Source organism: Coccinella septempunctata, chromosome 3, assembly GCF_907165205.1.
Source record: "Coccinella septempunctata chromosome 3, icCocSept1.1, whole genome shotgun sequence".
Lineage (NCBI taxonomy): Eukaryota > Metazoa > Arthropoda > Insecta > Coleoptera > Coccinellidae > Coccinella > Coccinella septempunctata.
In genome coordinates, this window is record NC_058191.1 from 2,285,786 (window position 1) to 2,298,092 (window position 12,307).

Consider the following 12,307-nt stretch of genomic DNA (forward strand, 5'->3'; position numbering starts at 1 on the left):
ATCAAATAAATGAAAAACTATATTCCAAAATTAATTTCATTCGATGAAACCGTTTGTGAGATATCTGCCTAAAAATAACATTTCTTTATGATTTTCCAACAGCCTGTATCTTTGAAACCGAGCCGATTCGGAAAAATGGCAAAAAAGTGTTTCTTTCGAAGTCAAGAATCTACTGTTAAAAAATTTGTTGAGATGAAAAAAAAATTGTCCAGAAATTGTCTCTAGGTATACCAGTCGGTTTCGAAAACCAGTCGCTTCTGAAAAAAAATTGTATTAACAGTTTTTTCTCAATCACTTTCCAGGCATATGTTCCATAGTTTTTCCGAGTCACAAAAGCCAATGACCCGAGTGAAGCACACTAGACCTATAAATAGTTTCAGAATCAAAATTTCAGATTATAAGGTACCTAATTACTGTTTCAAACCTCTTCTGATGGGATCAGTCTTAGATCGATTTCTCTATTCATTTCTTACATTTCAACCACCGTCATCGGAATATTTTTTGCACCGTCATCGGAATATTTTTTGTGTTTTACACATACAGTAATGCAACAACTGTGATTTGGTTATGATTCAAAATGAGTTGAAATAAGGAAGTTTTAAATATGAAAACTAGAGTAGAAAATATCTTCACAAAGATACTCGAGTAGTTTTCCGTATATGATTGGAGATTACAAAGATTAAACGGATAAATATCAGTTACCGGAAGTGAGTACATATTGGTTCAAATGACTAACTTAAAATTCTCCTCATCGTCGCCATTATCACATTGAATAGAACCTTAAAAGGCGATATTAGTTGTTTTGAGCAAATAGGGCCATATTACACATTGACTGCCTGCAGAAGTCAATTGCATTGAAAAGAGTATTAACATTGAGTATCATCTCAAAAAAATTTCATTTTCTCATGATGGAAAGGAAAGGTATTGAAGATAATAAATTCTTACTCTTACATTTATTTTCAACAATAACATATTATGTGATAACCACATATATTTCAGTCGGAATGTTGAAATATTCTTAAGTATTCATGAGCTCAGTGAAATCCATAGGAATTGTCATATGATGTTTTCTTCAACATTGGAGCAGCAGATCCAGCATCCTGAAAAAGAAAAGCTATTTTAAAAAACATTGATGATTACCAGTTGTCTCTTCAATAAATACATATAACATACATATAAATATGTTATTCATTTTCCATTTTTAGAAAGACAAACACACATGAAGAGACATTTTTTTTAATATCATGATGATGCATTTAGAACATAGCGTGACCAGTAAGACTTGAAGGCATCCAAAACAAATTGCCCATTATTCGAATATTCATGTTTCAGTCATGCAATTTGAAAATCAATAGACCTATATTCCTAATAGTTTCCTTCAATACCAGAAGGTAATAATAGTGGAAAACATACTTTATTCGACCTATCAGAATTAGTTGATCATTCTTTTACAAAAATATCGACAGAAATTAAAACGAAAAAAATATCAATCATCCCAACAAAAATCATTTCATAAATTTTTGTCAAAATTGAATATAACGAAAGCATTATTCGAAGAGAATCATCACATGCTTCAATTTGTGAAGAAAAAGTTAAAGTGAGAATTTCATATCTACAATAATATTTGTGAAAATGTTCTTCCCGAGTTACACTCAAGTTGGAATTTTATTTCGGAAATTTTTTTAAATGCCCGGAATATTTTTAGAAATTTCGAAACTCGTTAAGAAATCAATTAATATTACAGAAACAGGCAATCTACCTTCATGATATGTCGACAGATACGGGTTTCGTATTATTTTATAAAAACAAATCTCTTTTCATATTTTAAAATCATATATTCAGTCAATATGCGTCAAGTCCGGAATATTTCAAGAAAAAAATATTCTCCTTCAATTTGTTATTTCCTCCGTCTATAATCTCAGAAAACGGAAATGGTAGATTATATGAAAAATATTTGTTGAAGGTTGGTTAATATTGACACTTCGATTGAAGTATTAGACCTACACTCTCAACAAAATAGTTACTCATCTTGGACATACGATGTTAACCACATCGTGAATATGCGGGTATTTCATATACAGGCAGCTTTAAAATTACATAATAGAGAATAAAAGTCCCTTATCTGAGAAATTCTATATGGTGTGTCTCGAAATTAAAGCCATACGTTAACCATGGATTCAAAAAATAACCACATTTTTCAATGTGGCCTTAAATGTTCCGTTTCGAATTATTATGATTAGAGTATTTTGCCATCGACAAGAAAATGAGTTATTGTTTAAGATGAACTGAAGTGTTTTTCGTAAAAATATCTGTATTGTCAAGAGAAAAATGAGAAAATGCTCAGTTTCATTTCTGACTCATTGAGGAGATGCTCTATTTTTATTTATGGCTGAGAGAGGAGATGATCTAGACCTCATAGAGTAGAGCAAAGTTTATAGAGTTACTCATATATCATCTTTGGGTCAAAACAAACAAAATTTCTTCAATTATTGTAGTGTTTCGGACCCTAGTGTGGATAGAACTAAATGCACAATTATTCTCAGGCTGAAAAGGCTTTTGAAATGATTTGTCTTTTAATCCAAATCCAATTAATGGAAGTATTTGAAACTGTTTTGGAAATAAAGAGTCTAGTTATCCTCAATAGTTTTAAATACATAAAAGCCTGAACGATAGAAGGCGGATGAAAGAATTCTTTTTATTTTTTTCGAAATCTTCTTGTCTCGAGACCAAATTTCAGGAAGATTTACAATGACAATTTAATCACATTTATTTTCAGTTTTTTACCTTCATTACACGAGCATGAGAAATTTGGTATTTCGTTACGCTAGCGTAACTTGTGGCTGGTGCAATGGTCTTCACAACAGGAACGGCAGCTTTGTATATCTCAACTGGAGCATAAACAGGAGCTGGCTGTTTCAGAACAGGTGCTGCTGGGGCATAAATCGGTGCTGTTACCACATCAGGAGCCTTGAGTATTGGGGCAGCCAAGGCATAGGCATGAGCAGGAAGAAAAGATCCTTTCAGTATTGGGGAAGGAAAGATAGGTTGGGGATTATCTTGGAAGATTGGTTCTGTATGGTAAGGCGCTGCTTTGAGCCAAGAATATGCGTCCAAATTCAACCCATGAAGGTCTATTTCTGGATCAGGTGCAGGAGCCGCCTCAATCGCAAATGGGATCAAGCTTCCAAGAATCTGAAGAAAATTGTGATCAAATGAACAAAGTGTTTTTTTTTTAAGTTGAAGGAACTATTTCTATGACAGTGATAAATTTAAAATATAAAGAGACACCCCTATCAAGCAGCAGGTACCTTCCTGGCTGTTGCAGTTTCCGTATTGATAATTCTGCATTTTAAATGCAGTATTTGAAATAAGTTACTTTACGATTTCTGTATTGATAATAATCACCCAAAATATGGGTTGAACATAAACAGTTTTCAGGTTTATTTGAATGTTTCTGCTTTGCAGACTCGATATTCTGTATACAGGATGGTCCAGATCATAACCAAGAAATTTTAACCACGTATTCGACATCAAAAATAAATCCTAATTATATATGTCATATAAACATATGTCGAGAAATTTTTCCTCTCCGAGATACGGGGTGTTGAAATTATAGAAAAAAAAATGCATTTTATTAATAACTTTCATACTGCTTGGAATATTTTTATGAAATTTGAGACATAGGTTTTTAGCATCAAGGAGCACTTTTTGCATAATATCATTTCTTTTCTATTCTACCGGTGGCGTCCGTACTGCAGCGAGACTGAATATTTTCAGATGAAAAAATTATACGAAACTGGTTTTTCCGACAATGAAAATTACTATTCAAATCCTTATTCAATTTGGAACAAATTCTCTTGACTTTTTGCTGTACGAGGCACCGTTTCCGGTTAAAAAAATAAAACACATTCTCATGCATGAAGAAATCGCCAAAATTTGATATATGTTTATATGACAAACTAGGGCTTATTTTTGATGTAGAATACGTGGTTAAAATTTCTTGGTTACGATCTGGACCACCCTGTATATCTACCTGCAGATGTTTTCAAAGGTGAGGCTCTTTTTGACAGAAAGTAGAACGTAGAACTCAACAAAATAAGTTGTTTCACCAAAAATTGTCTATATAAAATATCTAAGATGGCTGAGATACAACCCCTAGAAATTCGAAAAAATTTCATTGAATTTCAGGTACGGGACTGTGGAAGGTAACTCCGGCTTCGGAAAAACGAAACAATACATAAACATATGGCTGGACAATGAATGGTTCAGTACCAAGTTTATCGGATTAGAGGCATCAGGTCACTGTAGATAATAATAATAATAATTGCTGTATCGTGCAATTAAGGGTGAAAAAAATGAAGAAAATTGAGGCAGTTTCTTGAAAGTGCTTATGTTAATTATGTTGGAAAAGTGCTATGATGTTCCCCATTTCATCCCATTTTTACGACGATTGTTGAAGTGTTCGAAAAAGAAGATTGTGATGCCCATTATGAAAAAATTCGTGAATAATTTAGACGAATTTTATTGGTGAGATTTCGAAGTAATATTTTTTTTTTCACACTTTGTGTCCTTCTTCTGTCAGTTGGTATCGAAATGGACCATTTCATAAAATCGTGTAATATAAGTTACTAAAAATAATGAGGAAAAAAGTTTCCATTTTCATTACCACGAAAATATCGAACGAGCCAATATCCTAAACGAAACCACATGGTCGAATCAATGATCAAATGCAGAATGTACTGTAGAATAACTGTATAGTTCAGCGGGACTTGAATATACCTCTAAGTTCTTTTAGAGTTCACTGGTTTTGATACAGTCACCATCTCTGCATTTCAAGTGCAGCAACGTTGTGCAGTTTTCGTACACTGGCTTTATTTCAGTATTTGATTGGCAGGAAAACAGCGTTGTACATATCTTTTTTGTCTTGAAAAATAACACGGATTTTCATAAGGATGAAAGATCATATTAGTTATAGAGTTGTTCATTCAACAAATGAGTTCAATGAAGTTTTATTCATGAGAAGAAAGTTTAACCTACGGTCCCAAAGGGTGAATAGTAACTCACGAGTTGCATACAAAATTTTATCAATTTCTCCCGCAACGGTTTGGTAAGCTTAATCATGAAATAAACAACGGAAACGGATACATTTGTATTTAAAGATATCGTAGTCGAGTAGTCTGAACAAGTTTGAAAGAATATTCGAAACACTATTATTATCTCTCAATCATGGTAAAAATATAAATATTTGTCGGAATTACAGTCAGGATACTTATTCTTCGTATTGAAGAATTATGTTTATCATTGAACTGAAGGAAATGTGAGATTATATTCCAGTTTGGAGTACATAAAATTGCCTATATAATAGAGGAAATCATAATGGATTAAAACTTAAAACTGTTATAGGATATCTGATACGTCGCGTCGTAGGACCCGTAGCCAAATGGATTAGGTATACAACCAGAGGTTGTCTTTGGTATAATTAATGAGTTGAGCGAGTAAACGGAACACTGTACAAGGTGGCCCGTTTAAAATTCCATTTTCCCCTTATCTGTGAAAGAATAATAGCTACAAAAAAAGTCATATAAAAGTTGTTCACGTTCTTTCGAACTTTATTTTCTAAATGAATTTTTAAAAGAAAATCAATTATATACAGAGGGTGGTGGCAAAAGGATATGTTTTGTTAAATGGAAACACCCTATATATTATTAGATATTTGAATAGAGCTTGAAAAAATATTTACAAAAATATGAGTCAAAGGGATTTTTTGTTTTTGACTTATGAGCATGCTGTAATGAAAGGGTGGTTTTCAAACATACCCCCTCATTTTAGAATAATCCTTTTAGTTTCATTTTCGTAATATTATTTTTGAATTAATTTTTAGAGAAATCTTTATAAATTTCCAATTCAGGATTCCGACATCGTTCGGAATTGTAAACATTCCGCACCGTTTTCAGTTCTGAAAAACGATGTCGCACCGTATAAAACATCCTGAATTGGAGGATAATCGTGTTTTTTTGTTCGTTAGCACAGATAATTCGAAATTAAGACGTCTTCATCGACGCAAATTTTACCTAATTTCGACAGCCGGGTCACATCTGATTTCCGCACCCCCTCTGTGGGTATAAAATCAGATGTCCCACCGCAGGTCACTTCACTTACTATTGACTTACGTTTCACTTACGAGTGCGAACGTGATAATTCTGCCTTTTTCCGCCGATCAAGGAAATTCGAGTCTTCGTTCAGTTTAAAATCCAAAATATAATTTGTTTTTGCTTTTCTTTTGTTTCATTTTCATTTGGGGTGTATAAAATCAGATGTTCCCCCGCAGGTCACTTCACTTACGATTACTTTACTTGCTGTCGACTTGCGATTACTTACTATTAATTGCCTTAGCTAAGACTATAGTGCCGTCCGCCGTAGTAAATTATCTTTCTGACATTGAATTTTATTAGCAGATTTCTTTTGAGTTTCGTTTTCACCATTCAGGATATAAATTTTCTTTTTTTTTCTTCATCACTCTGTATTTGGGTGATTTTTCTATTTTACGAGTGCAAGTTGCCAAACCGATATAGGTAAGACGACACTTCGTTTTTTTATGTATCATTGGAACTTCAGTCTCCGTCTACACCCCTCCTATACCCGAGTCTGAGTTCCACCCCTACTGTCAATAACGTACCCTGCTGGTGTGGATACTCGTGGGGTACAGAAGGCACTTTGGGGTGGCTACCCTTCCTAGAATTCACCCGTTCACCCCTACGGTTAGGGAAGCACTCTGCTGGTGTGGATACCCGGGGAGTGCCGAACGCGCCTAAGGGTGAGCCGTCGTAATTCTGTGTCGTCGTATTTCATCTCCTAACCTGGCTGAGGTCCAATACCTATCCGTTAAGTGTGCGTCTTAGGTTCTGGCTGGCGGACACGTCCGTAAACCCCGTATAACGTTTAAGATCGGATCCTGTTTCATTCCGTCCGTTTTGCCCTGTAAATTCATTGATCTCGAGTCTTTCACTGTACGAATTTCATAATAGTGCCTTTTGTGTTTCCTTGTACGAGTCGACAAATATAAGTTGTGTACGTTGATTTTGACTTTCACTGGTTGTCGCTAACACCCCAGACACCGAGGAACCTTGTCTTATCGGCTCATAGCTACCAGGATAGGTTTGCTATTTTCCCTTAAAGAATAGCTGGCGCTCAAATACACCGAGAAAAAGACGTTACAATGCATTTATCTGTCAAATAGAATCCAATTTCAAAAGCTTGTAAAATGTATTCTATTGAACCTAGAAAGTCCTCTGTGGTGTCAAAAAATTTGTAATTTAGTCTTCTATTATACTTATTTTAATGCTTTCAAATTTTGAATACTCCCAACAAGTATTCCGTGTTGCCAACATTTGAAAATTGTAGTTTTCCTCAATTTTTTTTAAATGGAACATATTATACATTTAATACATTTTCAAATAGAGAATTTCAAGAGCTATTTGATAATGTATCATATCATAGGTCTCCTAGTCTTAATTTGAGAGTTAATAATCAATTTATGTTGAAAAAAATGTGATTTGATCATTATTAGTGGATTTTTATATAGAAAGCGTTGCTATAGCAACAAAAATTATCTCCATAATCTAGAGCTGACATTTCTAGCTTTGACACATATTTTTTTTATGTTGCTATGGATACGATTTTACTCATTCATTACTCAATTACACCCAATATTCTAGATTTACCGAAGTAAATTACTTGTAACTCTTAAGCTATGACCAGGAGACCCATGATATGCTATAGCATATCATGATATCATGATATATATATATCATCAAAAAGCTCTTGGAACGCTATTTCTATTCTGTTCTCAGATAAGGGGGTAGGGAATTTTAAACGAGGCACAATGTACCTATTCTCAGGAAAATATCGTTTGATGTTCTTCGAATGTCCTACTACAGAGACTGCGGAGTAAATTAAATTCATTCGATTCGGTATAAAATTTATTCGGTATAAAATTGCTGGAGCATATTTATTTTTGTATTAAATTACGCCACTTGTTATGTATAATCATTGAGTTGAATACTCGAAGGTATAATTGAGGAATTTGTCATCCATTATGAGGGGTGGAAGGTGCCTACTTGAGTTTTTAAATGATAACCTTTTCTTTTTGTGCCAAGAATTGATAGACCTTTTGTTCCTAGAAATGATTAGCTCATTGATGAAGATTTTTGACCTATCTATAATATTTTTTAATATATTTTGTTGAGGACAGTCACGATTCATTTTCTTGAAGTGTTATCAGAGACATGCCTTTTTCATATGGAAGTTATTGATGATGATGATGAACTGAAATCAGACGATGGACACAAAATCGTATTCTCAACAGAATAAATTTTTCCAACATAAAGAGTTATATATACATTCTTTTGATAAAGAGCATAAAAATTTTTACCATCAAACAAATATAACATGCGTATGAGATAGGTATTAGGTACAGTTTTTGATACTTACAATAATTGTCAACATTTTTCAGGAAATTTTATAGATTCAAAAAGTAGAATGAGATTTCGCCTAAGCTGAAGCACTTCAATTGACTACGGTTTCGAATCCTCATCTTCTTTTATATAAAATGAGCGTAACGTCTCCCTAAAAGTAAGAGACATTTGTCCTGATTACCTCACTTTGAAGCAGTGGTACATGATCTATAAATGTTTCGGAAATACAGGTATCGTATGTAATTCTTTCATAACGATGAGCCATATTTGTGGCGACTAGTTGAGGAAAATAATAAAGAATTAACGTTCCTTCTTGCTCTTCCTAGATAGATCATGAATTGAAAAAACCAGTTGTACCAAATAGATTTAGGCCTGATGGTATATTCATCACCTATATTTTGGGTATACAACGTGACAATTTGAAAACTTGCAGGGCCAATTATGTCGCGATAAGGATGTTTTCAGAGAAAATGCCGTAACAGGTCAATTTTTATTCGGAGGGGGCATATTTTGAGCAGAATTTTGTAAGCCGTAATCTCCTCAAACCTAAGTGTCACCACTAAATTCTCAATAAGGAATAAGAGGCGATACTTACCTCACTTGTCCCTCTATATGAATAATACAATGGTTTGCAAATTTTTATTGATTGCTTGAAGTAGTTACAGGAGGCGACAATTTGAAAACTTGCCAGGCCAATCATGTCTCGACAAGGATGTTTTCCAAGAAAAAGCCGGAGCAGGTCAATTTTCAAAGGGAGAGAGACATATTTTGAGCAGATTTGTAAGCCGAAATCTCCTCCCACCTCGGTGTAGGGGCCATCACCCCTAAATTCTTCATAGGACATAAAGGGTGAGCTTAACCTCAATAGGAAGACAATATGTCCCTCTACATCTACATAATACCATTGTCTTCCAATTGAGGTATAGCTCACCCTCTATTCCCTATTGGGAATTTAGGGGTGACAACTACACCTAAGATTGAGAAGATTTTGGCTTACAATTCTGCTAGAAACATGTCCTACTCCGAATAAAAATTGACTTGTTCCGGGATTTTCTCTGGAAACATCCTTATCGAGACATAATTGGACTGGCAAGTTTTCAAACTGTCAGCCCCTGTAAGCCTGTAACTACTTCAAGGACTCAATAAAAATTTGCAAACCATAGTATTCATATAGAGGGTCAAGTGATCTTTCAATTGAGTTATAGCTATAGCTCGAACCCCTATTCCCTATTGAGAATTTAGGGGTGATAGCTCCTACACCTAGGGTGTAGGAGCTATCGTCCTCCTAGAGGAGATTTCGGCTTACAATTCTGCTCAAAATATTTCCCCCTACGAATATAAAATAACCTGTTTCGGCATTTTCTCTGAAATCATCCTTGTCGTGACATAATTGGACTGGCAAGTTTTCAAATTGTCACCCTGTATCTGTAGAAATTATTACTTCTTGCCGATAAATTTGTATTAAGAGGGGTCTATACTTTTTAATTGAAAAACAGATATTCATTCATGTAATTGACTTTGCGAGGTGGAAGAATTTTTTCAATGAATTTCCAAATAAAAAAAATTTTCGACAAGTCTCGCTATTGGCCTTGTTTATATAACCCCCTATAAACTATAAACAAGGCTATTGGTTACAATTCGAAACCTGCTGGTATTGACAAAAGACGTTCGTAAAGTGCTGCCATCTTTTCGACGAAAGTGGAACAATATTGTCATACTCGTAATAACTTTCATTGATCAAGTGTCCTAACAACATCCCACCTTCCGGAAGTCTTTCAACCTTTACGGCATAAAGTAAGTCAAGGGGGTGTGTTCTGTGCTTTACGGCTCATACGGATGGCGAGAAAATGTATACTCTACACAACTCTTAATTATTGATCCTCCCCATACTCTCGAAATGTCTCAAGCTTCTGAGCAAATTATTCTTTTTATATTTTTTGATAATTGAAAATTAGAACTCAACTATGAGGTATTGTGGGATGGCTCGAACAGGCTGATCTTTCTTCAGGAAGAGAAATTTTATTAACACACCCATTTACATAGGACGACTAAAATCCGGTGCGGTGGAGGACCTAAAAGAATAGCTGGCGCCGAAATGAATTCTTGGAAAAAAAAACCGTTACAGTTCATCCACCCTCATCATGTAATATGGTCAAAAAAGCTCTTTAGACTGATGGACTATGCTCAGCTAGAAACCAAAGATTATAGATTATAATCTTTGCTAGAAACTGTACGACTTAGGACTCCTAAAATCTCTTAGCTTTCTGGCCTGCTTTTTTCAACGCTTTTGTCATCAATTTCTCGGTACTCGATAAAAATTTTAGGTGGTCCTTCCTTCAAACAGAAATCCGAAGTTCTTGGAAAAATCAAGAGGGGTAGCATGGGCCTAAGAAGGTAGGATAGAGGCACATTCGAACTCGTGAAAATGTAGCATTACGTCTAGCGGCTATACTGAAATGTGTGTAAGATCCGTTTGCACCAAACGCACTTAGTGTTAAGTGTCCCTTAAAATGAACCCTTAACATTACGTTGCACCAACTGTTAAGTGACATTCAAATGGCTAAAGCTAGCCTTAAATTTAAGCGCACCTGTGATGACCACTTAGGTATTCAAAGGCGGGATTCTAACCTAAAATAATTTGTTGAACTGGCTGCAGAACTTCTTTTTTGATGGATTTTGGAAATTGAATGAATTCATTACTGAATACCAAGCCTTTTCTTTTGCCTTTATTGTAATGTCATGTCAGTCTTTTTTAATTTTCAATTTGGTGGCACAAATCATACTATAGTTGAGTGTCCTTCGTAAATTACTACCACTTGCTTGGCAATCATTCACCATATTCGTACTAATAAGGGCATATTCTTCACGTTCCTCTTCAACATTAGTAAAACAAATTCACACAAGACCTAACAAAGAAAGTGTTGTACTTATATAAACTCAGGTAACTTTTTACTTGACAATCATTATCATTATTAATGCTAATTCCACAACAAAAAGTAGTTACTCTTTGATAATATTGTAATAATATCCTTGACACTGAGTGACAGGACTATAAAGTTAGATTAATGAAATGACAACGATCATCGGCAACCGGTCAACCAATGAAATGGCTTTATTGGACTAGGATGAAGTTGCACCAAAATAAAAAACTGAAATATCACTAGATATTAAACTTAAGGGCCCTCACTTAAGATTTTGTTAAGCCACAGTCGTGCAACTGGGAATAAAATTAAGCGTCCATCAACTTTAAACGACACTTAGTTAAGTACTCGTTTTAAGGGGTATTGGTGCAAACGGGCCTTACATATCAAAGAAGGCTTTTCGGCAATATAATTTTGCCGACAGCGTAATGTGATCATAATTATGATCACATTACGACATTTCTAGTCAGCCGACGAGTTTAAGCTTGTCAACTAACCAGGAATATCCGAAATTTCAATAGGGCAAGGGAGGCTGAGCTCCGTTGGCTATTTCCGCGTTCATTTCAATTCAACAGCTTCGTGATGAACTCTAATTTCGGAATCTTTGTAATTTTGCTGCCAGGGGTTAATACTGGGTCGAACATATAATGAACAGAATAGAGGAAATTAAACATTGCTAAATTGTATAATGGAATTTGATAAAAAATTTCAGTCAGTTGGAATTCCACCTATGAATTCTGGAAACTATCATCAAATAAAATCATTTGCAGAAAAAATATAATTTTTTATTTATATCAATAGTTTAACCTCCTCGGTTACATTGGTAGTGAGAAATATTTCTGTGTTCCAGTTGACACAACTTGTATTCACATTGTGTTATACGAAAATTCAAGACTCATAAAAACCAAGTCC

The 12,307-nt window shown here is 34.6% G+C and overlaps 1 protein-coding gene across 1 annotated transcript; it reads right to left on the bottom strand.

Moving 5' to 3' along the window:
• Positions 1 to 958: 958 nt before the first annotated feature.
• Positions 959 to 8,658, bottom strand: LOC123310053. Its single transcript, XM_044893420.1, has 3 exons — positions 8,491 to 8,658; positions 2,785 to 3,192; positions 959 to 1,100 (listed from the first exon to the last, which is right to left on the bottom strand). The coding sequence occupies exons 1-3, from the start codon at positions 8,503 to 8,505 to the stop codon at positions 1,035 to 1,037; spliced, it is 489 nt and encodes a 162-aa protein (XP_044749355.1). The 5' UTR covers positions 8,506 to 8,658; the 3' UTR covers positions 959 to 1,034.
• Between the last annotated feature and the right edge of the window lie 3,649 nt (positions 8,659 to 12,307).

Bases quoted from the DNA above. Each gene is read 5' to 3' on its own strand.
- LOC123310053 (XM_044893420.1), bottom strand. The intron at 1,101-2,784 runs GTAAAAAACTGA...TTTCTTTTTCAG, and splicing joins CTCATGCTCGTGTAATGAAG to GATGCTGGATCTGCTGCTCC.